The 23917-nt window shown below is 41.4% G+C and overlaps 1 protein-coding gene and 1 pseudogene across 4 annotated transcripts in view; one reads left to right on the forward strand and one right to left on the reverse strand.

The window, feature by feature from the left end:
• Nucleotides 1–218: 218 nt before the first annotated feature.
• Nucleotides 219–1818, reverse strand: LOC126930043 (SUZ domain-containing protein 1-like; annotated as a pseudogene).
• A 2089-nt stretch (nucleotides 1819–3907) lies between these two features.
• MDM2 (MDM2 proto-oncogene) overlaps nucleotides 3908–23917 on the forward strand; it is a 36866-nt gene continuing 16856 nt past the window's right edge. The window contains exons 1-7 of one of the 4 annotated variants that reach the window (XM_050750069.1): nucleotides 3908–4249; nucleotides 4958–5042; nucleotides 9613–9687; nucleotides 11963–12096; nucleotides 15393–15442; nucleotides 19220–19287; nucleotides 19414–19510. In XM_050750069.1, coding sequence (XP_050606026.1) covers nucleotides 4236–4249; nucleotides 4958–5042; nucleotides 9613–9687; nucleotides 11963–12096; nucleotides 15393–15442; nucleotides 19220–19287; nucleotides 19414–19510 — 523 coding nt within the window. In that variant the 5' untranslated portion in view covers nucleotides 3908–4235. Of the gene's footprint in view, nucleotides 4250–4546; nucleotides 4831–4957; nucleotides 5043–6558; nucleotides 9688–11962; nucleotides 12097–15392; nucleotides 15443–19219; nucleotides 19288–19413; nucleotides 19511–23917 lie in introns of those variants that run through there. The other 3 variants (XM_050750071.1, XM_050750070.1, XM_050750073.1) reach the window with 3 other exon arrangements.

Genomic DNA, 23917 nt, shown 5'->3' on the forward strand with positions numbered 1-23917 from the left:
GGTTTTGCCATGTTGCTCAGGCTGGTCTCAAACTCTTGGCCTTAATAGATCCTCCCACCTTGGCCTCCCAAAATGCTGGGATTACAGGTGTGAGCCTTGTTTTGCAGAGTTTATGTCCCAAAGAATATAAAGACACTCGAAGTATCTCAACCTCTTGAAACACCTCTTGGGCATCAAGAACAATGCTACTAAAAATAAGCAGTTTGCCTCTAGAGAAACTTCAAGTAAGCACAACAAAGGGCAAAGTGACACAGGATAACTGTGGAATGCAAGCAAACAGCAGCAGCTGGTCTGTATTTTTTTAAATGGTAAAGTCATAAACAATAGCAACTGCTTTTAGAGTGAGCAGATGGTTTGCTTTCTTTTTTTTTTTTCAAAGGGAACTCACTTTTTAAGTGATGAAGACATGCACTTGGGGTGGATAGGTGTGAGTTCATTTGTGTTTTGAAATCCCAAATTAATGAGCATGATAAACCGTTATTTCTGGCCCTGTCTGACTCTCTGAGTACTTGGTGGGTTCCCCCTAACCTTCTCCTAACCCCCACCCTTTCCCTTTCCATTGACTTGGGACAGTCCTTGTCGAAGTGCCAATCACAGTGGGAAGGGGAGAAGGGGGGAGGTCACAGTGCATGGGGTTCAAGGTCACAGTGGCGGAGCAACGGGGATCACCGGGCAAGTAAGTCAGGTTCCCGCTGCTCAAGTCCAGCTGTCCGCCACGAAAGTGCAACCCTTGGCGGACAACGCAGGAAGCGTTGACGCGGCAGTCGCGCCATATCTTTTTGCCTGCATTTATCTGCGCTGTTTGAAGTCTTGTGACCCATCAGGACCCAGAGGCTGTCTGATCACATTATTGGGCTGCCTGCTGTCTTCGGGTTGGGAGATCCTGGTTAGCCTGAAGGGAAAAAGATCAGAGAAAGGCCTATCGAGGATGGGTTTCTCCTGCTTCTCCTCCGGGCCGGCGCTGCCCAGGATCCGCTTCCGAGTCTCGGCGTACTCGGCCTCCCGCTGTGCCAGGGACTTGACTGGAAGGGCGGGTCTGCTAGCGGACCTGGGGCTGTTAACCACACCGTTGCTGGTGGGCCTCTTGAGGATGCGGTGGAGGGGGTACCTGGGGAAAACTATCGTCCTGAATCACCATGGGCACTTTGGGAGATTTGGATTTCCTGCTGTTTTTGTGTGATCTTCAGTTTTTTTTTTCCAGACGTCTATTTCCCCGCTGTCTACCGCCTCCTCCCAGCTCTCAGCGACCTCCTCATATTCCATCTTACTCGCCACTTTCCAGATCGCTTGCTTTCTTATTCCGCATTTTCTCTGACTTTTGCAGTATTCAATATTATTACTTGATTCTGATTTTTCAGACATCACTATATGGCCCTTGGCTTTTTGGTCGTTCCTCTCATTTCTTTGCTGTTTCAAGCTCTGTTCCCAGCCTAAGCTTTTTACCACTGAATTCTGTTCTGTGACGCATCACTTAAAACTACACCCAACTTTTCATTCCCTCCATACTTTTTTTGGTAAGCAGTATTATCATGCTTTAGGTGGACATTGAGTCATACCGCTGTGGTAGTGCTGGTACACATAGTTTTGAATACCAGGTTCTTGAGTGAATCCTTTTTGCTTCTCTCTCCCCCACCCCCGCTTCTCCCTTCTGCCTTCATTTCTGCCCCTTCTTTTCTGGTTCCATTAGAAAAGGACTAATCTTATCAGTTCTGCCTTTTGTTTCTACTCTAATAACTTTGTCAAGAGAATTTTTTCAAAGCACAAGGCCAATGAGAAGGGGGAAAGTCGGTCCAGAAGGCAGCTGGCCCGACTATTCTGAGTTTGAATCAACTCCTGGTGGTCCTGTTAAAATACAGTTTGAAGCAAATCACCTGTTTTTATGCTTCTAATATCTACTCTGTCTAAAGCCCAAATTTCCTTGCTTGGCATTTAAGAAGACTCCAAGTTCTTAAAACTTCTTCTTGACTTTCATGCAAGTCAAACTGATTTATTGTAACTCAAACAGCCCTCTTTATATTTTCCTTTCTGTATTTTTTGATAGTTTTCTTGTGCCTGGAATATTTTCTGCGTTTATTTAAGTCTCACCATCTTTCAAGACACAAAATATGTGTGATCTTCTCTGAGGCCTTTGTGAACTGCCTCCAGCGTTCACTAAGCAATTAATTATGTCTCTTAACTTCTATAGCACAAACCTATCCGCTCACTTGATATTTAACAAATATCAACCTCTATCACTTATCTTTTTTTTTTTCTTCCGAGATGGAGTCTTGCTCTCCACCCAGGCTGGACTGCAGTGGCACGATCTCCGCTCACTGCAACCTCTGCCTCCCAGGATCAAGCGATTCTTCTGCGTCAGCCTCCCGAGTAGCTAGGATTACAGGTGCCCACCACTGGGCCCGGCTAATTTTTGCGTTTTTAGTAGAGACAGGGTTTCACCATGTTGGCCAGGCTGGTCTTGAACTACTAACCTCGTGATCTGCTCACCTCAGCCTCCCAAAGTACTGGGATTACAGGCGAGAGCCACCGTGCCCAGCGTTATCACTTATCTTTCTTTTCATGCTAACATTTTCTCACTGCTTGAGATTTTCTTTCATCCAATTTCAAGCACTGAGTCTAACAATTAGAAACCCCACTGTATTTGATCTGATGGAGATTACCTTTTTAAAAGCCACATATTAAATCTCTTAAGTTAATAATATTGACAATCAACTTCAATCAACTGAGTGACCACTATGTTTAAGGAAGGTTACTTTCTGGTAGGCTGGGAAGCAGGAGAAGGGAAGGATATAACTTTATAAAAAAAGCTGCAGAAGGGAAGGATATAACTTTATTAAAAAAGGCCCTTGTTTACAAAGAGCTAATCACCTACTGGCCAAAGAAAGGTGTTCCTTCTTTGCAACGGCTGTGTTTTTGGGTTTAGCTAACTCAATTCTTTATGTCCTCAACTTATGAGACCGCATCAAAAACGTTTTTGCCACACCTCTGTGGGCAAGTAGGTGAGTCAGAATGAGTGCATAACATATAAATATATATTTTAATGATAATGAATGTGTAGATTAACAAACCCAAACTTTTTTTTTTTTTTTGAGAAACAGTCTTGCCCTGTTGCCCAGGCTGGAGTGCAGTGGCATGATCTTGGCTCGCTGCAGCCTCCGCCTCCTGGGTTCACGGGATTCTCCTGCCTCAGCCTCCCGAGTAGCTGGGATTATAGGTGCCCGCCACCATGCCCGGCCAATTTTTGTAGTTTTTAGTAGAGACAGCGTTTCCCATGTTGGCCATGGCTGGTCTTGAACTCCTGACCTCAAGTGATCCACCGGCCTCGGCCTACCTAAAGTGATGGGATTACAAGCGTGAGCCACCGCGCCTGGCCAAACCCAAACATTCTAAGAGTAACCGCTCCCCTCCCCACCAACGGTAACCAGCGTCTTTGTTCTCCAACCATAGCAGCTGTATGCACCGGTGTATAAGCCTGCCTTAAGTGCTATTTTTAATCTTTATTAAAAACAGGCCTTGACTCATTTGTGTACAACTCCAGCGGCTAGTGCAGTGGGCTTAACGTATTAAACAGCTGTTAATTTTGGTTTCTTTTTGGTAACAGCGACACGGAGATCCGCATTTGTCGCAGTTTCCACCACGGGCGGGAAGCGTAAATACAAGAAATACAAAAATAGCGCAACGGCTAAAGGAGTGTTCCCGGTGCCAAGCCAGGCAGGCGCCGCTCCCGGGCCGAGCCCCACCCGCCCAGTTCGCGGCCAAGACCCCCACCCCGCCTCAGAGTACGCCGCGCCCGCGGGGCGACACTCCCAACTCCATCTTCCCGGAGGCGGTGCGGCCCAGCCCCTGACCCAATTGGCGGAAGCGGGGCCGTGTGTGTGCGCGCGCACAAATGCCCGGATGCGCCGCGACGCCCCGCGCGCTCCCCTCCGGCGGTAGGGGGCGCGCACCGCGGCACCGCGGCTAGCTTGGCTGCTCGTGGGCCCTCTCCGGCAGTGTGTGTCGGGAAGATGGAGCAAGAAGCCGAGCCCGAGGGGCGGCCCCGACCCCTCTGACCGAGATCCTGCTGCTTTCGCAGCCAGGAGCCCCGTCCCTCCCCGGATTAGTGCATTCGAGCGCCCAGTGCCCTGGCCCCGAGAGTGGAATGGTCCCCAAGGCCCAGGACGTCGTGCTTCCGCGGGCCCCGTGAAGGAAACTGGGGAGTCTCGAGGGACCCCCGACTCCAAGCGCGAAAACCCCGGATGGTGAGGAGCAGGTACCGGCCCGGCAGCGACCGGTCACTTCTGGTTCTGGGCTGTGACGGTGTCCCCTGCATCGCTGGTTCCCAGCCTCTGCCCGCTCGCAGCCTTTGTGCGGTTTGTGGCTGGGGGCTCGGGGCGCGGGGCACGTGGCTTTGCGGAGGTTTTGTTGCACTGGGGCTAGGCAGTCGCCGCCAGGGAGGAGGGCGGGGTTTCGGACGGCTCTCGCGGCGGTGGGGGGCGGGAGTGGTTCGGAGGTCTCCGCGGGAGTCTAGGGTAAAGGTCACGTGGGCTGGGGGCTGCGGGGCCGCCTCGGTGGCGGGGTCCGGGTAATCGCAGGGGCCTGTCGGGTCGGTCTTGTGAATGCTGCGCGTAGTCTGGGCGGGATTGGGCCAGTTCCATGGGCAGGTTGACTCAGCTTTTCCTCTTGAGCTGGTCAAGTTCAGACACGTTCCGAAACTGCAGTAAAAGGAGTTAAGTCCTGACTTGTCTCCAGCTGGGGCTATTTAAACCATGCATTTTCCCAGCTGTGTTCAGTGGCGATTGGAGGGTAGACCTGTGGGCACAGACGCACACCACTTTTTCTCTGCTGATCCAGGTAAGCACCGACTTGCTTGTAGCTTTAGTTTTAACAAAGGCGTTGTTTATGTCCTTTATATATGATTAATTTTTCGCAGATGTTTCATGATTTCCAGTTTTCATCGTCTTTTTTTTCCTTCTTGTAGGCAAATGTGCAATACCAACATGTCTGTACCTACTGATGGTGCTGTAACCACCTCACAGATTCCAGCTTCTGAACAAGAGACCCTGGTTAGTATTTTTGTCTCGTGTAACTTTTAATAGTTTATTTTATGAAGTGATAAACTAAATTTCATATACCTCAATTATAGCATGGCTCTGTAAATGACTTTGTATGTGCATAACTTAAAGTGTGCTACCTCGGGCATGACTGCGTGGAGTTAAAAACTGTTAAGAACTGGTCAGTATTTTCTTAGCCCTTTGCCACATAGGCTTTAAAAATTAGTTCCATTACATTGTTAAGCGTGGTTGAAGTTATGTTTGTTATGTGACTGATTTTTTTTTTTCCTTTTTGACCTCCCAGTATTTAATTTTTAAAAATGATTTCTAAAAGTCACAAAAATTATTTATGCTTGTTTTAAAGATTTTTGTCATTAGAGAAATTTTAAAGTAAAACCTGAAAATTCCAGTCTTTTTGCTCCATGTTCCCTTTTAGATTTTTTCTGTGTGCATACCCACATATATTTACATTTGAATTTAAATCTATGTTATTGTCCTGTTTGTTGTACTAACAAGATGAAATTATAGTTGTTCTGTGACTTGCATCCTTGTCAATAAAGTCTACAGAATTCTTTTTAATGGCTGCATAGTATTCCATAGCATGAGTATACCATTTTAAAAATTATGCCTTTACTGACAGCTTTTTAAAAATTGCCTCCTGTTTTTGAGTATTACAGATAGTGCTGCTTTGTACATCCATCCCGTGTGACTATTTCTGTAAGAAAGATTTTATGGAATTATAGGCTGGGTGCGGTGGCTCACCCTTGTAATCCTAGCACTTTGGAAGGCCAAGGCGGGCCGATCACCTGAGATGAGGAGTTCAAGACTAGCCTGGCCAACATGGTGAAACCCTGTCTCTACTAAAAATACAAAAATTACTCGGGCATGGTGGTGCGTGCCTATAATCCCAGCTGCTGAGGAGGCTGAGGCAGGAGAATCACTTGAACCTGGGAGGCAGAGGTTGCGGTGAGCCAAGATTGCGCCATTTAGGCCGGGCGCGGTGGCTCACGCCTGTAATCCCAGCACTTTGGGAGGCCGAGACGGGCGGATCACGAGGTCAGGAGATCGAGACCAGCCTGGCTAACACGGTGAAACCCCGTCTCTACTAAAAAATACAAAAAACTAGCCGGGCGCGGTGGCGGGCGCCTGTAGTCCCAGCTACTCGGGAGGCTGAGGCAGGAGAATGGCGTGAACCCGGGAGGCGGAGCTTGCAGTGAGCTGAGATCCGGCCACTGCACTCCAGCCTGGGCGACAGAGCGAGACTCCGTCTCAAAAAAAATAAATAAATAAAAATAAAATAAATAAAAATAAAAATAAAAAAAGATTGCGCCATTTTACTCCAGCCTGGGCGATAAGAGTGAAACTGTCTTAAAAAAAAGAAAAAAGAAAAATATTTTATAGAATTAGAACTCCTGAGTCCTAAATTTTTTTTTTTTTTTTTTTTTTTTTTTTTTTTTTTTGAGACGGAGTCTTGCTCTGTTGCCCAGGCTGGAGTGCAGTGGCCGGATCTCAGCTCACTGCAAGCTCCGCCTCCCGGGTTTACGCCATTCTCCTGCCTCAGCCTCCCGAGTAGCTGGGACTACAGGCGCCCGCCACCTCGCCTGGCTAGTTTTTTGTATTTTTTTGGTAGAGACGGGGTTTCACCGTGTTAGCCAGGCTGGTCTCGATCTCCTGACCTCGTGATCCGCCCGTCTCGGCCTCCCAAAGTGCTGGGATTACAGGCTTGATGAGTCGTAAATTTTACTCATATTTGATTGCTGCTGGTAACTTGCTCACCAAAAGGCTCTAACAGTTTCACTCCTGCCAACACTGAATATTACCAATCTTTAATTATTATTACTTTTTTTTTTGATACTGTGCCATTGTTTAAATTCATTTTTCCCTAGTTTCTTGGTGAGGCTGGGCACCTTTCCTTTTGTTTTGAGACAGAGTTTCACTCTTGTTGCCCAGGCTGGAGTGCAATGGCGAGACCTTGGCTCACTGCAACCTCTGCCTCCCAGGTTCAAGCGATTCTCCTGCCTTAGCCTCCCAAGTAGCTGGGGTTACAGGCACGCGCAATCACGCTCAGCTAATTTTGTATTTTTAGTAGAGATGGGGTTTTTCCACGTTGGTCATGCTGGTCTTGAACTCCCAACTTCATGTGATCTGCCTGCCTCGGCCTCCCAAAGTGCTGGGATTACAGGCGTGAGTCACTGCAGCGGGCCTCCATTTTGTTGTCATTTGTTTCTTCTGGGATTTGCCTCGTCTTCTCTGGCCATTTTCCTTTTGGTTCTTTAAAATTTTTCTTAGTAATTGGAGTAGCTCTATGTGTTTCAAGTATATTTAACTTTTGTTGCTTACTAATGTAGCATTTGCTTTTATGTTGTCTTTTCCCCATTGAGAACAATTCTATGAAGTAAAATTTGTTGGCTTTTGAATTTCTTATCATGCTTTGGAAGAACTCTCCTATCTTGCAAATATATTCCTATATTTTCTTCTAGATTTAAATTTTTTAGATATTTAGATCTTTATCTATAATTTATCTTCCTGTTCTTCAATGTAAGATTACGAATGCTATTATCTTTTATAGCCATTTCTCACTAATACATGTCTTTTAAGTCACTAATATACTGATGGCTTTCCATTACAGAATTTTTTTTTTTTTTTTTTGTGAGACTGAGTCTTGATCTGTTGCCCAGACTGGAGTGCAGTGGCATGATCTCAGCTCACTACAACATCTGCCTCCTGGGTTCAAGCAGTTCTGCTGCAGCCTCCTGAGTAGCTGGGATTACAGGCACCCACCACCACAGCCGGCTAATTTTTGTATTTTTAGTAGAAATAGGGTTTCACCATGTTGTCCAGGCTGGTCTTGAACTTCTGACCTCGTGATCCACCTGTCTTGGCCTCCCAAAGCGCTGAGATTACAGGTGTGAGCCACTGTGCCTGGCCTACACCTAAGTAATTTTTGTGTATTTAATAGAGACAGAGTTTCGCTGTGTTGGCCAGGCTGGTCTCGAACTTCTGACTTCAGGTGATCTGCCTGCCTCAGCCTCCCAAAGTGCTGGGATTACAGGCCTGAGCCACCACACCCATCTTCCATTACAGATTTTTACTTAGAGTTATTTTATCTAATTTGAAGCTAATATAGCATATATTAAAAATTCAGAAGAAAAAAGATAATTTTTAAATCTTTTTTGAGAGAATTCATTATTTTGCCTGAAAGTAAAGTGCATATATACGCACAGTTAAAAAAAAGTGCAATCAGAAAAATTAATAATTCAATATGTATTTTAAATTTTTCAGTTGTTTAATATTTGTTTTATTGATTAGCTGGAAATAGGCAATTTTTTAAAAATCTGTTTTTAAGACACTCCCAGTGGGGGTGCTGTCAGATTTTAAACAGCTGTCAGATTTAGACACAGGACTGGGGCATATCAAAGAGAGGTGCAGAGGTACCAGTTTGTGTGGGTGGTGGCAAGCTGTAAAGATACTGAGTTTTGCAGATTTTGATAAAAGGAAGAGAGAAAATGCATGTAAGTACATTACATTCCCCTCCCCCATGGCAGTTATTTTTCTCAATACCATTTGTAAAACTTCTAGATAAGTGGCAGGCAAACTTTAGCCTGTTGGCCAGCTTTGCCCTGTTGCCTGTTTTTGTTTTAATTTTAAAATTTTTTTGTAGAGGTGGGGTCTCTCAGTATGGCCCAGGCTGGTCTTGAACACCTAGCCTTAAGCGAACCTCTAGCACTCAGTCTCCCAAAGTGCTGGGGTTATAGGCATGAGCCACCTCGCCCAGCCAGCTTCCTTTCTTTCTGTAAAGAAAATTTTACTGGAATGCAACCATGCCTGTTGGTTTACATAGTAACTATACTTTTTACTTGGATAGAACCATTTGTATGAAAAGCTTAAAATACTTAACAGTCTGGCTCTTTACAGAAAAAAATTGACCCGTAATCTAGTTGGCAGGCTCCTTGAATATAGGTCATATGTCTTATTTGTAATTTTTTTTGCAGTACCTACTACTGTCCAGTGCATAGTATTAGCTCAGTAAATGTTTGTCAAGTAGATATTTGAAATGTAGACCAACTAAGAGGCAGCATGATATAGTAGGAAGAAAATGGTGAGTTGTAGTTGAGGGACCTGGGTTGGTATGTCTGATCTGTTCTTAATTACTCTTGTCAGCTTGGGTTAGTTAGTTAAGTTCTCTAGCTTTCAGGAACCTAATCTTTAGAGAAGATTGATAACAGGATCCACTCTAAAGATTTATTCATTTCTCTTTGATTCTCTAAGTTAGCTTGCAAGAAGCTCATTGGATCAGTACGGTAAGCTCATTGGATCTTAAGAATTTATGGTTGTTTGTAAGGCAGTAAGCAGGTAATATAAATAGCTGAAGGAAAAAGTAATTTTTCCTGTCTTGGATTGGATGCTATCTGTGATCACAACTAATGATACTTGATGATTCCATGATACTTGCATAATAATTAGATCCTCCCCAGCATTTTTTCCAAACCCCCTTTATTGAAGTTGATCGATATGTTTGCTGCAGGGCCTATAGTTCTGGGATAATTTTGGAAGTATAATAACAGCTCTTTTCTCTTTATAGGTTAGACCAAAGCCATTGCTTTTGAAGTTATTAAAGTCTGTTGGTGCACAAAAAGACACTTATACTATGAAAGAGGTAAGCTGAATCAAGAGGTAACTAGCATCTTACTAGTTACATGTAGCCATACTTAAAGTTTTCAAGACTGTGGGGAGAAATTGGCCATATAGAAGGATTTTTCATTAAGCAGCAACATTTAATTTTGTGGTCATTTGGACTATATTTTAAAGCTGAAAATTCTAATTATACTCGAGTTTCATTTCTCAGCTAGGAACTCAGATAAGCAGAAGCCCTGTAGGGGCGCTTGACCATTTTATGCTGTGAACCCTTTGGTAGACTGGTGAAAGCCTTCTTAGACTGGTAACTCCTTCTAAGAATCATGTTTTTAAATATATGAAATAAAATGTATAGAATTACAAAGGAAACATACTAAAATACGGTTACCAAAATAGTATTTGTGATATATGTGCTTTTTTTATTAACACAATAAGTACTAAGATTTAGAAGCAGCTATAATAAATATAGTGTTTTTTTTTTTTTTTTTTTTTTTTTTGAGATGGAGTCTCGCTCTGTCACCCAAGCTGGAGTGCAGTGGCGGGATCTTGGCTCACTGCAACCTCCACCTCCTAGATTTAAGCCACTCTTCTGCCTCACCCTCCCACACAGCTGGGATTACAGGCACCTGCCACCATGCCTGGCTAATCCTTTGTATTTTTAGTAGAGACAGGCTTTTGCCATGTTGGCCAGGCTGGTCTTGAACTCCTAGCCTCAGGTGATCCACCTGCCTTGGTCTCCCAAAATGCTGGGATTATAGGCATAAGCCACCATACATGGCCAATAAATATAATTTTGATTTAGTGAGGAATATAAGTCATATTTTGAAATGTTTGCCATAAGCACAGTATGATATGAAAACACCTGTGATTTTTGTTGGTGATGAAATCACAGGTATTAATACTGTTGTGATTTGTTGCCTACATTTATAATCGAAGGAAAAGCTAAATTCTAGTTAGAAGTTTGTGAAAATAAAGATAGAATTTTTTTCCCATCCAAATTAATGGACCCCCTGAATTCTATCCAAGGACTTCCTGGGCATCCCTGGATGCCAGGTTAAGAACTTCTGCACTAGAGATACATGAGTACAGTATACTGATCTTTCTGGGATAGAGGTGAGCTGATTCATGACCATATATTCTATTTAATGGATCTAGCATTTTAGTGCATTCCCCAGCTTTAAATTTGTGCACAGAAGCATGATTTTCATGCTTTTCAGTGAGAGATTGAGCCACCTTAGGCAAAATTTCAGTGTGATTGAAATATGCCTGTTCTCTCTCCCACTTAGTTTGTGGGACTCAGATTACTTAAAACATTAAAGTTTTTTTCCTACAACAGTATAGTGGGGCAGGAAGAGCTTCCTTATCCTTTTCCTCTCCAGCTATGCTTTTAGAAACTTCCTTAAGGGATATTTGGTGGAATAAATCTAAGTTCTCTTCCTTTTTCCTTTCCCACTGCTGGACAACAATCTGTCCAGTCACATAAGAATATTCCTTTAAGACTGATGCCTGCTTAGCCAGTTAAATCCAAAGACAGTGCTTGTAGGGAAGTGCCAGGTTAAATGGTATTTTTAGGGCTAATTTGGGATTGACCTTACTATCATTGTATAATCAGTTAAGGAAACAAAAAAGTATGGATTTAGCAGTAGATAGAAATGAGAAAATTGGCCAAGGCCATCATAAAGACTTAGAATGCTTATGCTAAACTATGTAACAGTAATGTATGTATTGTCTGATGTAGTTCTCAGTTATAGGATCTTTGTTCTGGGGCACACAGGAAGGTAGTGAAAGCTAGTATGGGTAGTAAAAAGAGCATTGGATTAAGAGTCAGAAGAGCTGGGGCCAGTTTCTTCTTCTTTTTTATTTTTATTTTTTTTTGAGAGAAGTCTCTCTGTCGCTCAGGCTGGAGTGCAGTGGCGCAATCTCGGCTCACTGCAGCCTCCACCACCTCCTGGGTTCAAGCATTCTCCTGCCTCAGCCTCCGGAATAGCTGGGATTACAGGTGTCCGCCACCATGCCCGGCTAATTTTTGTATTTTTAATAGAGATGGGACCAGGGTGGTCTTTATCGCCTGACCTGGTGATCCATCCGCTTCGGCCTCCCAAAGTGCTGGGATCACAGGTGTGAGCCACTGCGCCCAGCCAAAAGTAGCTTCTAAGTACAAAATGGTGGTTGTTCTACATAGTTGTGGATATGGTTGCTGGTTGTTTACCCCATTCAGATAAATAGTATATTATTAAATGTATTTAAAACTAACATTTAGTTTTCTTTAATGCTCAGAAATCATATTTCTATTTCAGGTTCTTTTTTATCTTGGCCAGTATATTATGACTAAACGATTATATGATGAGAAGCAACAACATATTGTATATTGTTCAAATGATCTTCTAGGAGATTTGTTTGGTGTGCCAAGCTTCTCTGTGAAAGAGCACAGGTAATTCTTCAGTTTAGTCCATTGTAAAAAGCCCGTTGGGCTAACATTTCAGTTCACCTCTACCCTCATTCACTTTTGTCAGAGAAAAACTGTTAAAACATATAAAAGACATGCTGAAATTTAATTTTTTAGCTCTGTGGCATATTATTTGAAAACCTGAGCTCTGGCATCTTATAAACCAGTGTTTGAAACCTAGCCCAGTCATTTACTACTTTTGTGACTAGGTAGATTAACCTCTATAAACCTGTTTCCCCATTTATAAAATAGGGATAATTAAATACTTCATGTGGAGGTTAAAGCTCTTGAAAAGAGACGTTGTATAAAAAAAGCATAGTTTTTGGCACATACCAAGCATTCAAGTATTAGTCGTAGCTATTATAAATTTTTATTCCAGTCACTCCCAGAAACAGTATACCACCAAGTAGTAAAGGCTTAAATTTGAGCCTTAGATATTTTGGAGATCATTTTCGTGGTCACTTACCATTATGGCACTTAACCAGCAGAATTTAACCCAGGTATTCTAGAATTAGGCCTGGCGCAGTGGCTTACACCTGTAATCCCAGCACTTTGGGAGGCCGAGGCGGGTGGATCATCTGAAGTCAGGAGTTTGAGACCAGCCTGACCAACATGGAGAAACCCCATCGCTACTAAAAATAAAAAATTAGCCAGGCGTGGTGGTGCATGCCTGTAATCCCAGCTACTCGGGAGGCTGAGGCAGGAGAATTGCTTGAACCCAGGAGGTGGAGGTTGTGGTGAGCCGAGATCGCGCCATTGCACTCCAACCTGGGCAACAAGAGTAACACTCCATCTCAATTACTCTTTTTGTTTTGTTTTGTTTTTGAGAGGGAGTCTTGCTCTGTGGCCTAGGCTGGAGTGTAGTGGCGCAATCTTGGCTCACCGCAACCTCCGCCTCCTGAGTTCAAGATTCTCCTGCCTCGGCTTCCCGAGTAGCTGGGATTACAGGTGCCCGCCACCACGCCTGGCTAATTTTTGTATTTTTAGTAGAGACAGGGTTTCGCGATGTTGAGCAGGCTGGTCTTGAGCTCCCACCCTCAGGTGATCCACCCGCCTTGGCCTCCCAAAGTGCTGGGATTACAGGTGTGAGCCACCACACCCGGCCTACGTTTGGAATTCTTTGTCACATTTGGTTTAGCACAGGCAATCGGTATTGAGCCTTAGCATTCATTCTGTTAATTAATAGAATGAATGCTTTCACCTGGAACAGTTAACTAGCTTCTGCTAGTATTTAATGCTCAATAGTATAGCTGAAAAGATGATAATTAAATGGGATTTTATTTTATTAAAATAGATAACTTCCTCAACTGAGCAAGGGATTTTATAATTTTAAAACAACCTCATTATTGTAAACATAGTATATATTATATTATTGAACATTAGGAAATGACAGAAAACTAAGAAAAGTGGAGAATAAAAGGACTATAGTTTGTTACCAAAAGTTATTTTTACCAGTCGTTTGTATATTATGTGCAACTGTGTTTTAACCTAGTTTTAAATATAGTACTGTATTTAATTTCATCTAGCTTTTAAATATTATATATTATAATTTTTATATAATATAATTAATATATATTATAAATATATAATTATTTTTTCATTGATGAATCACTTTGTTTAATATCCATATATGTTGTCATTTTAAACTTGGCCTTGGGATATATGATTTAATTTTATAAATTTAAAAAATATATGGGTATATTGGTGAATTTTTTAGCTATTGAATATTGAATCTTCTTTTTTTTTTTTTTTTTTTTTTTTTGAGATGTCTTGCTCTGTTACCCAGGCTGCAACCTCTGCCTCCCAGGTTCAAGTGATTCTCTTGCATCAGCCTCCTGAGTAGCTGGGGTTACAGGTGCATGCTACTATGTCCAGCTAATTTTTTGTATTTTTAGTAGAGATGAGGTTTTGCCATGTTGGCCAGGCTGGTTTCGAACTCCTGACCTCACGTGATCTGCCTGCCTCAGCCTCCCAAAGTGCTGGGATTACAGACGTGAGCCACTGTGCCTGGTCTGAATATTGAATCTTCGGATAGTGTTTGGAAGTATGATTTCCTTGGATTTGAATTCTAAATGTTGAGAGATAAGAAATAGGAGAAATTACTTACTTGAAAAGGATATGAATTTAAAATGTTTTGGGTTTAGGTTGCCGTATCCTTATTCCCAAGGGTGAAAAAAGATCGTTGGGATCATATTTCCTCTTAATATTGAGTGAGGAGCAATATTTTGTGACTAACACTCTCTCAAATCCTTAGTTTAAAAAGAAAAGGAAAAATCCATTGTGACATCAACGAATACTGGGGTAAATGAATTATCCTCCTGTTAGGATATAAACTTCATCAGGGCATATACATTTCTGTTTGATTCTTTGTTTTCCCCAGTGTCTGGTACATGGTTGGTTTTCAGTCTGTATTTATTGAATGAATGAGTGCTGCTTTATCTGTTAATAAGTTTTTTTTTTTTTTTTTTTTTTTCCTGAGTTGGAGTTTTGCTCTTGTTGCCCAGGCTGGAGTGCAATGGCATGATCTCGGCTCACCGCAACCCCTGCCTCCCGGGTTTAAGTGATTCTCCTGCCTCAGCCTCCCAAGTAGCTGGGATTACAGGCATGCGCCACCACGCCCAGCTAATTTTGTATTTTTAGTAGAGATGGGGTTTCTCCATGTTAGTCAGACTGATCTTGAACTCCGGGCCTCAGGTGATCCACCCTACTTGGCCTTCCGGAGTGCTGAGATTACAGGTGTGAGCCACCACGTCCAGCCTCTGTTAATAAGTGTTAAGATCAAGAAAGGAAGTTGAAGCTTGATGAAAGTCAAGATTATAATCAAATTCCTATTTAATGGATTTTGCATAACTCGATACTTTTTTGGGCAGTTTGTGTTTAATGGATTTTGCATAACTCAATACTTTTTTTTTTGGCAGTTTGCTACTAAGCACATAGCTAAAAACATTCCTGTTTGAAAATAAGTACGTTAAACTGCTTCCTGCTTGCACACCCATTTTTTGAGGTTTGGTAAAGTCCAAACAAAGCACATTTCAGGAATTGGCAGTGTGAAATCTTTCAACTAGAGAGACTTTAATAATTATTAAAAGTAGCTGTACGTAATCATTGTGCTACTAATTATTGTGCTTTTATGTGCCTACAAGCTTGCCAATGATAAATTTGGTTTTGAATGTGTGCAGTAGTTCATACTAAGTATGTATGTAAAAGTCTGGTTAAATCCAGCTTAATACAAATTATTTTAAAATATACATCTCTTGTTATTTTTTTTTTCTGTCTACAAGGAAAATATATACCATGATCTACAGAAACTTGGTAGTAGTCAATCAGCAGGGTAAGTTAATTTTGAGCATCATGAATAAATACCATAAAAAGATTTTAAAGACATTTTTGTTCATGTGCATGTTTTGTAATTGATTCTCTTTAAAAGTTGCTTTAATATTGTAATAAAAATATGATAAATTTATTAGAAGTACATATGAACTAAAACCACATTATACTGAGGTTCTAATGTAAGGTTAAATACCTTGTTACATTAATTTAAGACTTGGGATATCAGAGTTAGGATTTGTTTTGAAAGGTCCATAATTTCAGAAGCTCCTATTTAGGAGTGATCTACCTTGAAAATGTATTGAAAGGCTTTGGGAAATAATACAGTTACCTAGGTAGGACATTGTGTGAGGATGAAGGATGGGTCTTTTTCTTTGATTATAGACAAAATTTTGTTTACCAATTTGTGGAAGTGGAATTTTATGTTCCTACTTCTGGTTCTTAACTGGTTATTTTTGGGTCACATCTCTCTTAAATAAGCTGATAAAAGCATTGGGTTCTTGTTCCAGAAAGATGCACATGGGTACATATACATGGATAAGTCAATAACTGTTTTACAACCTTCTTTCCATGAGAAAAGCCCTGATTTATGTGCTTGCTGACTCCCATAGTATAATACTCTCATTTGAAGGCTAAAAACATGGAGTTGGGAAGAGATGTACACAGTTTGGTTTTTTTTTTGAGAAGGAATCTTGCTCTGTCACCCAGGCTGGAGTGCAGTGGCACGATCTTGGTTCACTGCAACCTCTGCCTCCCACGTTCAAGCAATTCTTCTCTCTCAGCCTCCCGAGTAGCTGGGACTAAAGGCTTATGCCACCATGCCCGGCTAATTTTTGTATTTTTAGTAGAGACAGGGTTTCAGCTTATTGGCCAGGCTGGTCTCGAACTCCTGACCTTGCAATCTGCCTGCCTCGGCCTTCCAAAGTGCTGGGATTACAGGTGTGAGCCACTGCACCCGGCCCCACAGTTTGCTTTTGAACGCACTACACCCTTCCTAAAGCCCATCCTCGAACTACAGTTAAGAAATGCTGTTAGGCCAGGTGTGATGGCTCATGCCTATAATTCCAGCACTTTAGGAGGCTAAGGCAGGAGGATCACTTGACCCTGGAGTTCAAGACCAGCCTGGGCAGCATGGCAAAATCCTGCCTCTGCAAAAACTACAAAAATCGGCTGGGTATAGTGGTGCATGCCTGTAGTCCTAGCTACTGAGGAGTCTGAGGCAGGAGGATTGTTTGAGCCCGGGAGGTCAGGACTGCAGTGAACTGAGCTCATGCCATTCCAGTCTGGGTGACGGAGCAAGACCTCATTTCTTAAAAAAGACAAAAACAAAAAAACACCTGTCAGGAGCTTATATAGTTCCTAGAATGAAATGACCACTCCCTTGTACTTCCTCTATTCCATATTCAGATTTTATTGTAAAATTGCTTTGTTACACGTGTGGGTTTTTTGTTTTTGAGAGGGACTCTTACTCTGTCACCCTGCTTGAAGTGCAGTGGTGTGGTCTTGGCTCACTGCATCCTCCACCTCCAGGGCTCAAATGATCCTCCCCCTCAGCCTCCCAAGTTGCTGGGACTACAGTTACGCTCCACCATGCCTGGCTAATTTTTCTGTATGTTTGGTAGAAATGGTGTTTTGCTCTGTTGCCCAGGCTAGTCTCAACCTGAGCTCAAGAGATACTCTCACCTCGGCCTCCCAAAGTATAGGGATTACAGGCGTGAGCCACCGCGCCTGGCTGTTATACTTGTTTATATTTTTGTTACCTATGTCCTATTCAGGTTTGCATTCTGCATCACACAGTATAGTGTTTTATTAATGTATTTAATAAATGTGTTGAATACTTATTCTTCCAAAGTTAGGATTTAAAGCCCAGAAAAGTACCTCCATTTTATCCCAGAATAAAAGTAGTTACTAGGCTGATGATTTGGCATTTTATTGTTTTAAAGCTCTTTAAGAAATTGTATGATAGCTAAATATACAATTATAGTATTTGTAGTAGTATTTTGAATTTTCTGAAGTATGTATCCCTGATGTATTAATTCCTTCATTTGTTTAAATAAACTTTGGCACATTACTAGAAAAATTATATTACTGAGATGGAAACTTACAAATTATTTGCAGTCTGAGTTTGATTTAGATACCAGTAGATTTAACTTCAGAACTCCTATTCCATGTTCTCAACTTTGTCACTTTTTTTTTGAGATGGAGTCTCTTCTGTTACTCAAATTAGAATGCAGTGGCATGATCTCGAATCACTGCAATCTCTGCTTCCCGGGTTTAAGCGATTCTCCTTCCTTAGCCTCCTGAGTAGGTGGGGTTACAGGTGCCTACCACCACGCCTGGTTAATTTTTGTATTTTTAGTAGAGAAAAGGTTTCACCATGTTGACCAGGCTGGTCTCAAACTCCTGACCTCAGGTGATCCTCCCACCTTGGCCTCCCAAAGTTCTGGGATTACAGGCGTGAGCTGCTGTGCCTGGCCTAGGGCTTCCTTTTTATTACATCTTTTTTGTAGCATCTGTTTATACTAATCCAAACTTCCTGGACAATATAACTTATTATGTACAACTTAAGAAAATTAGTGTAATACCTTACCCGTAGTATAAAGAGAAAATTAACATATGATAATGCATAATTTCAAAATGTTAATGTCCAGGCATAAGTTCACTGTTAAGATGAAAATGTTTCCAAGGGGGTAGTAAAGAGTATTTGATGATGATTGTCTGTATATCCCAAATCTGAAACTTTGACTTTTGAGCTCCAAGTCTGTATATCCCACTACAAATGAAACCTATGTGTCTGAATAACTCAGTTTGTTATCTTCCCATCCGATCTGTTTATCTTTCTAAAGTTTCTCTTTTCGTGAATGGTGCCACTCATTTATTCACCCAAGGCAGAGTCTTGGAATCATCTTAACTCCTTTCTTCTTTGCCTTCTATTATTAAATACCAGGTCTTGTTGGTTTTTACCTATTTAATTTCTCTGGAATTTGTTTTCCATGCCTTAGTTTAGGCTTTAATCGTTTTTAGTTTGTATTGCAATTGTCTAATACTGGTTTTCCTGCCTCTGCCCTATTTTTCTTATATTTTGCCAGAGTGATTTGTCACTCTCTGCTTAAAATTACCATTTAGGAGTTCATTATTGCTCTCTGGATGTAATATTTTCTGTGAGCTAGAAATCAGTTTTCTTTCTTGGATTAAATCCTTTTTAATGGTGAGTGGCTGCAACATCGCATTAGGGAGGATTCTGAAGTATCTGCTGGGAAGAATGCAGTGATCAGGGAATGACAGCCTGAGTCCTGCTTTGGCTAGACGCACAGGATCCTTTACAATCTGAACCTGCCTACATTCCAGTAATAATGAACTGCTTGTGGTGTCCTGCAACAGGAACTGTTAGTTTGCTTTTGGATACTTTTTCACATGGCGTTTTCTTGGTCTGGAATGGCCTTTCCTAGCCCTATTTTCACATTGTCCTACAAAATATTTCCTGATTTTTTGCTCCTCAGACACTCCCTGTCCCTACCAAATAATGACTGTCCTGTCTCTCTGCTAATTTATCTTACAGTCTTTTAATGTCTTGATTATACTTTGCTCTTCTACATTAAAGTTGAATTATTTTACTTACATCTGCAACATTTAGTATGAGGGTGCCACCTGGAAAATACATGTTTAATGTTTATTGAAAGGTTAAATTGCATAAGGGTTTGTGTTAGACTGATCACATATCTACTGAATAGCTGCCCTCCCCCCACCCACCAAGTTTCTGATTCTTTTTCTTTTCTCTCAGAATCATCAGACTCAGGTACATCTGTGAGTGAGAACAGGTGTCACCTTGAAGGTGGGAGTGATCAAAAGGTAATCTTTAAGTAAATTTCTCATTCTAATGTAATATTATTTGCCAGTTGGAAAGGTTATTTACAACAAATTAGCTTACTGGTTATGTTAAGTTTGTTGTATTTTATTTTTTTCCTGAATGCTTAGGACCTTGTGCAAGAGCTTCAGGAAGAGAAACCTTCGTCTTCACATTTGGTTTCTAGACCATCTACCTCATCTAGAAGGAGAGCGATTAGTGAGACAGGTATATATGAGTATTTGACACATTCACACAGCTTTTTGATGTGTTTTCTTTAATGAAATTAGTGCTTTTAGACTTAATTAAAATTGTTCCCTTTTTTTGGTTGAGATGAATTAACCTCTGAGTTTTTTCATCCTTGATTTTATTAGATTTACAAATTGCTTATTTAGCAATATTTTTCTGGCTGACTACAGCAGGCATAGTTTACTGTGCCCCACCTGGAGTTTATAGTTAGCCAACTCTCTGTTAAGCTAATAGGAGGTGGCCGGGTGTGATGGCTCACGCCTGTAATCCCAGCACTTTGGGAGGCTGAGGCCGGCGGATCACGAGGTAAGGAGTTCAAGATCAGACTGACCAACATGGTGAAACCCCTTCTCTACTAAAAACAAACAAACAAACAAAAAGTAGCTGGGCCTGGTGCCGCACACTTGTAATCGAGCTACTCAGGAGGTTGAGGAAGGAGAATTGCTTCAACCCGGGAGGTGGAAGTTTCAGTGAACCAAAATTGCGCCACTGCACTCCAGCCTGGGTAACTGAGCAAGACTTCGTCTAAAAAAAAGATAATAGGAGGCAGGCATATAAACTCCATTTTCGCCTTTATTCTTAGTCACCTTAACAGTTAAAATTTTAAATTGTTGTTTTTAATAAATGATAGTACATACCTATGAGTTTTAAAACAGAAAGTAAATAGCATTTTAGAAATGAAGAGATAAGGGCCAGGTGCGGTGGCTCACACCTGTAATCCCAGCACTTTGGGAGGCCAAGACAGGCAGATCACAAGGTCAGGAGATTGAGACCATCCTGGCTAACACGGTGAAACCCCGTGTCTACTAAAAATACAAAAAATTAGCCAGGCGTGGTGTTGGGTGCCTGTAGTCCCAACTACTCGGGAGGCTGAGGCAGGAGAATGGCATGAACTGGGGAGGCAGAGCTTGCAGTGAGCTGAGATCACACTACTGCACTCCAGCCTGGGCGACAGAGCGAGACTCTTGTCTCAAGAAAAAAAAGACAGAGAAAATAGTTGAGAACAGTTAGTAGAGGAGAAGACTGTAGCCTGAGGAAGTCACAGTAACTAAGACCATATGATTCAGATGAAAGAGAATGTCAGATCAGTGAAACAGAGTAAATGAACCCAGACCAGAATCTTGTACATGCGGGCAGAAGACAGGAAGGGCAGAGGTGTCTAGGCAGAGGTGGAACTAGAACAAATGGTAGTTACTTGGGAAAAAGGTGAAGTTACATCTGTACCTTATGCCAAAATGAATTTCAAATGAGTTTAAAAGATAAAAATAGAATGCAACATACTTGAAAGATAGTCACTTTAAATTTGACTGTTAATATCTGTATTACGTAAAAGTCTCCCCAAATCAATAAGGAAAACATTGAAACTTCAAATAGCAAAAAGGGCAGACAGTTCACAGAAATTTCCCACAGTAAATACAAATGACTAATAAATAGGGGGAAAGGGTGAATTTTGGTGATTTTAGCTTTACAGATACTAAAAAATGCCTAAAGGGTGTCCTTTTGGTCTATCAAATTAGCAAAAATAAATTTTTTACTCATCCTTACAACTTGTGTATTAGCACTGATAAACTGTTGGTCTACAAGTTGGTATAAGTTGGTAAAAATTGATTAAATTTTTCAGATTATAAAAAAGCTTAAATGGCCTGGTGCTGCAGTGGCTCACACCTGTAATCCCAGCACTTTGGAAGGCTGAGGCGGGTGGATCTCTTGAGGTTGGGAGTTCGAGACCAACTTGGCAAACATGGTGAAACTCCGTCTCTATTAAAAATACAAAAATTAGCCGGGTGTGGTGGCAGGCGCCTGTAATCCCAGCTACTCGAGAGGCTGAGGCAGGAGAATCACTTGAACCTAGGGGGTGGAGGTTGCAGTGAACCAAATCGTGCCATTGCACTCCAGCCTGGGTTACAGAATGAGACTCTTATCTCAAAAAAAAAAAAAAAAGGTTTAGAGTTCTTTTTTTTTTTTTTTTTTTTTTTTTTTGAGACGGAGTCTCACGCTGTTGCCCAGGCTGGAGTGCAGTGGCGCGATCTCGGCTCACTGCAAGCTCCGCCTCCTGGGTTCACGCCATTCTCCTGCCTCAGCCTCCTGAGTAGCTAGGACTACAGGCGCTCGCCACCGCGCCCGGCTAATTTTTTGTATTTTTAGTAGAGACGGGGTTTCACTGTGGTCTCGATCTCCTGACCTTGTGATCCGCCCGCCTCGGCCTCCCAAAGTGCTGGGATTACAGGCTTGAGCCACCGCGCCCGGCCTGGGTTTAGAGTTCTTAACATTATCCTAGTAACTCCATTTCTAGGAATCTATCTTAAGGATGTAGTTAAAAATTCAAAGATTTATATGTAGAGATATTAATTACAGCATTATTTATAATTTGCAGCCCGGCCAAGATCACCTTTTTTAAGATAGAGAATACAAACAGGATTAAGAGCTCATGTGAAGAACTTGTGATCTAGTTGTGGAGATAAAACATAAAAATTCTTAGTGGGATGTAAGAGTATTTTGGGAATTGAGAGGAAGAGGAGATGACTTTTGGTTAGATAGGCCAAGAGAGGGAAATGAAATGAGCAAAGGTGTGAGAGTTGTACCTGTTTCAGGGATGTGGATTTTATTTCACTTAATACCATAAGCCTATTAAATACTTACATATAAGGCTGCAGTGAACACCTTTGCACATATATTCTTAAATTATTATGGAGATATTTCTCTAGGATAGAGAATATATTTCTAGGATAGAATATATTTCTCTAGGATAGAGAAATTGCCTGCAAAATGATGGACGATTTAATATTCTTACTAACTGTATAAAAATGTCCTTTCTTGGCTGGGCGCGGTGGCTCACGCCTGTAATCCCTGCACTTTGGGAGGCTGAGGCGGGCAGATTACCTGAGGTCAGTTCGAGACCAACCTGGCCAACATGGTGAAACCCTATCTCTACTAAAAATACAAAAATTAGCCAGGTGTGGTGGCAAGCACCTGTAATCCCAGCTACTCAGGAGGCTGAGGCAGGAGAATCTCTTGAACCTGGGAGGTAGAGGTTGCAGTGAGCCAAGATTGCGCCATTATACTCCAGCCTGGGGGACAAGAGTGAGACTTTGTCTCAAATAAATAAATAAATAAGTAAATCCTTTCTCAAATCATTGATATTGTCTCATTTTAATTTTTGTCATTCTCATGAGTGAAAAATGAGATCATTTCCCTTTGCATTTCTTTGATCCCTAGGAGGTAGGAGATTTCTTTTTTCCATTACTCAAGTATATGACTCAAGATTTTTCATATGTTTATTAGTCATGTGTATTTCTTCTGTGACCTGCTTTTTCCTGTTTCCTTAAAAAAAAAATCCAATCTATCTTGATATGGTAGGACTTTGTATAATATGTATGATATGGGTATTTTTTTATTATATATGTTGCAGATATTATCTTTGAATTTGACCTTGGCCTTTTAACTTTTGTTTGGTATGTTATTTTGCCATGTAAACCTTGACGTGATCTAATCTTGATAGTCTTTTTTTTGAGGGCTTTGCAGTATTATGAAGTACTTTTCCACCCCAGCGTTATAAGAATATTTTGTTATAGGTACTTTCATGGTTTTGTTCTTTATATTTAGATCTTTAATCCACCTGGAATTCATTTTTATGTCTAGTGTAAGGTAGGATTCTCATGTCTAACAGATTTGTCTAACATTCTGACCCATTCAGAGATAATTTATTATTTAAAATAAAATGGAAAATTTTTACTGGTTTTGATTTCTGTTTAAAATACAGGATACTGAAGAGCCAGGTTTAGTGGCTTAGGCCTGTAATCCCAGCACTTTGGGAGGCTGAGGCACTGGGATCACTTGAGGCCAGGAGTTTGAGACCAGTGTGGCCAACATGGTGAAACGATCTCTACCAAAAACACAAAAATTATCCAGGCATGGTGGTGCGCGCCTGTAATTCCAGCTACTTGGAGGCTGAAGTCACAAGAATCACTTGAACCTGGGAGGCAGAGGCTGCAGTGAGCCGAGAATGTACCACTGCACTCCAGCCTGGATGGTCGAGTGTGACTGTCTCAAAAGAAAAAATGTAGGGTACTGAAGAAATTGAAACATTAAGAATACCTTATAAGTAAATTAACCACTTTGGCTCTTTTCAGAAAAAAAAAAAGAACTCTTATATTTTAAAGTTTGGTTTTGGCAGAAAATAAAATTCCTAGATTGTTTGGTTAATAAAAACTTTATTAGATGGATTAAATTGTGATGTATGGAGATAGAGTTCTGAAAGAAGAATAGAAACCTTTTAAAAAATAGTATTCTCAGCCTAGGCAACATGGTGAAACCCTGTCTATACAAAATATAGAAAAATTAGTGAGCTGTGGTGGTGCGTTCCTATGGTACCAGCTACTTGGGAGG

Source organism: Macaca thibetana, chromosome 11 (assembly GCF_024542745.1).
Source record: "Macaca thibetana thibetana isolate TM-01 chromosome 11, ASM2454274v1, whole genome shotgun sequence".
NCBI classification, from domain to species: Eukaryota; Metazoa; Chordata; class Mammalia; order Primates; family Cercopithecidae; genus Macaca; species Macaca thibetana.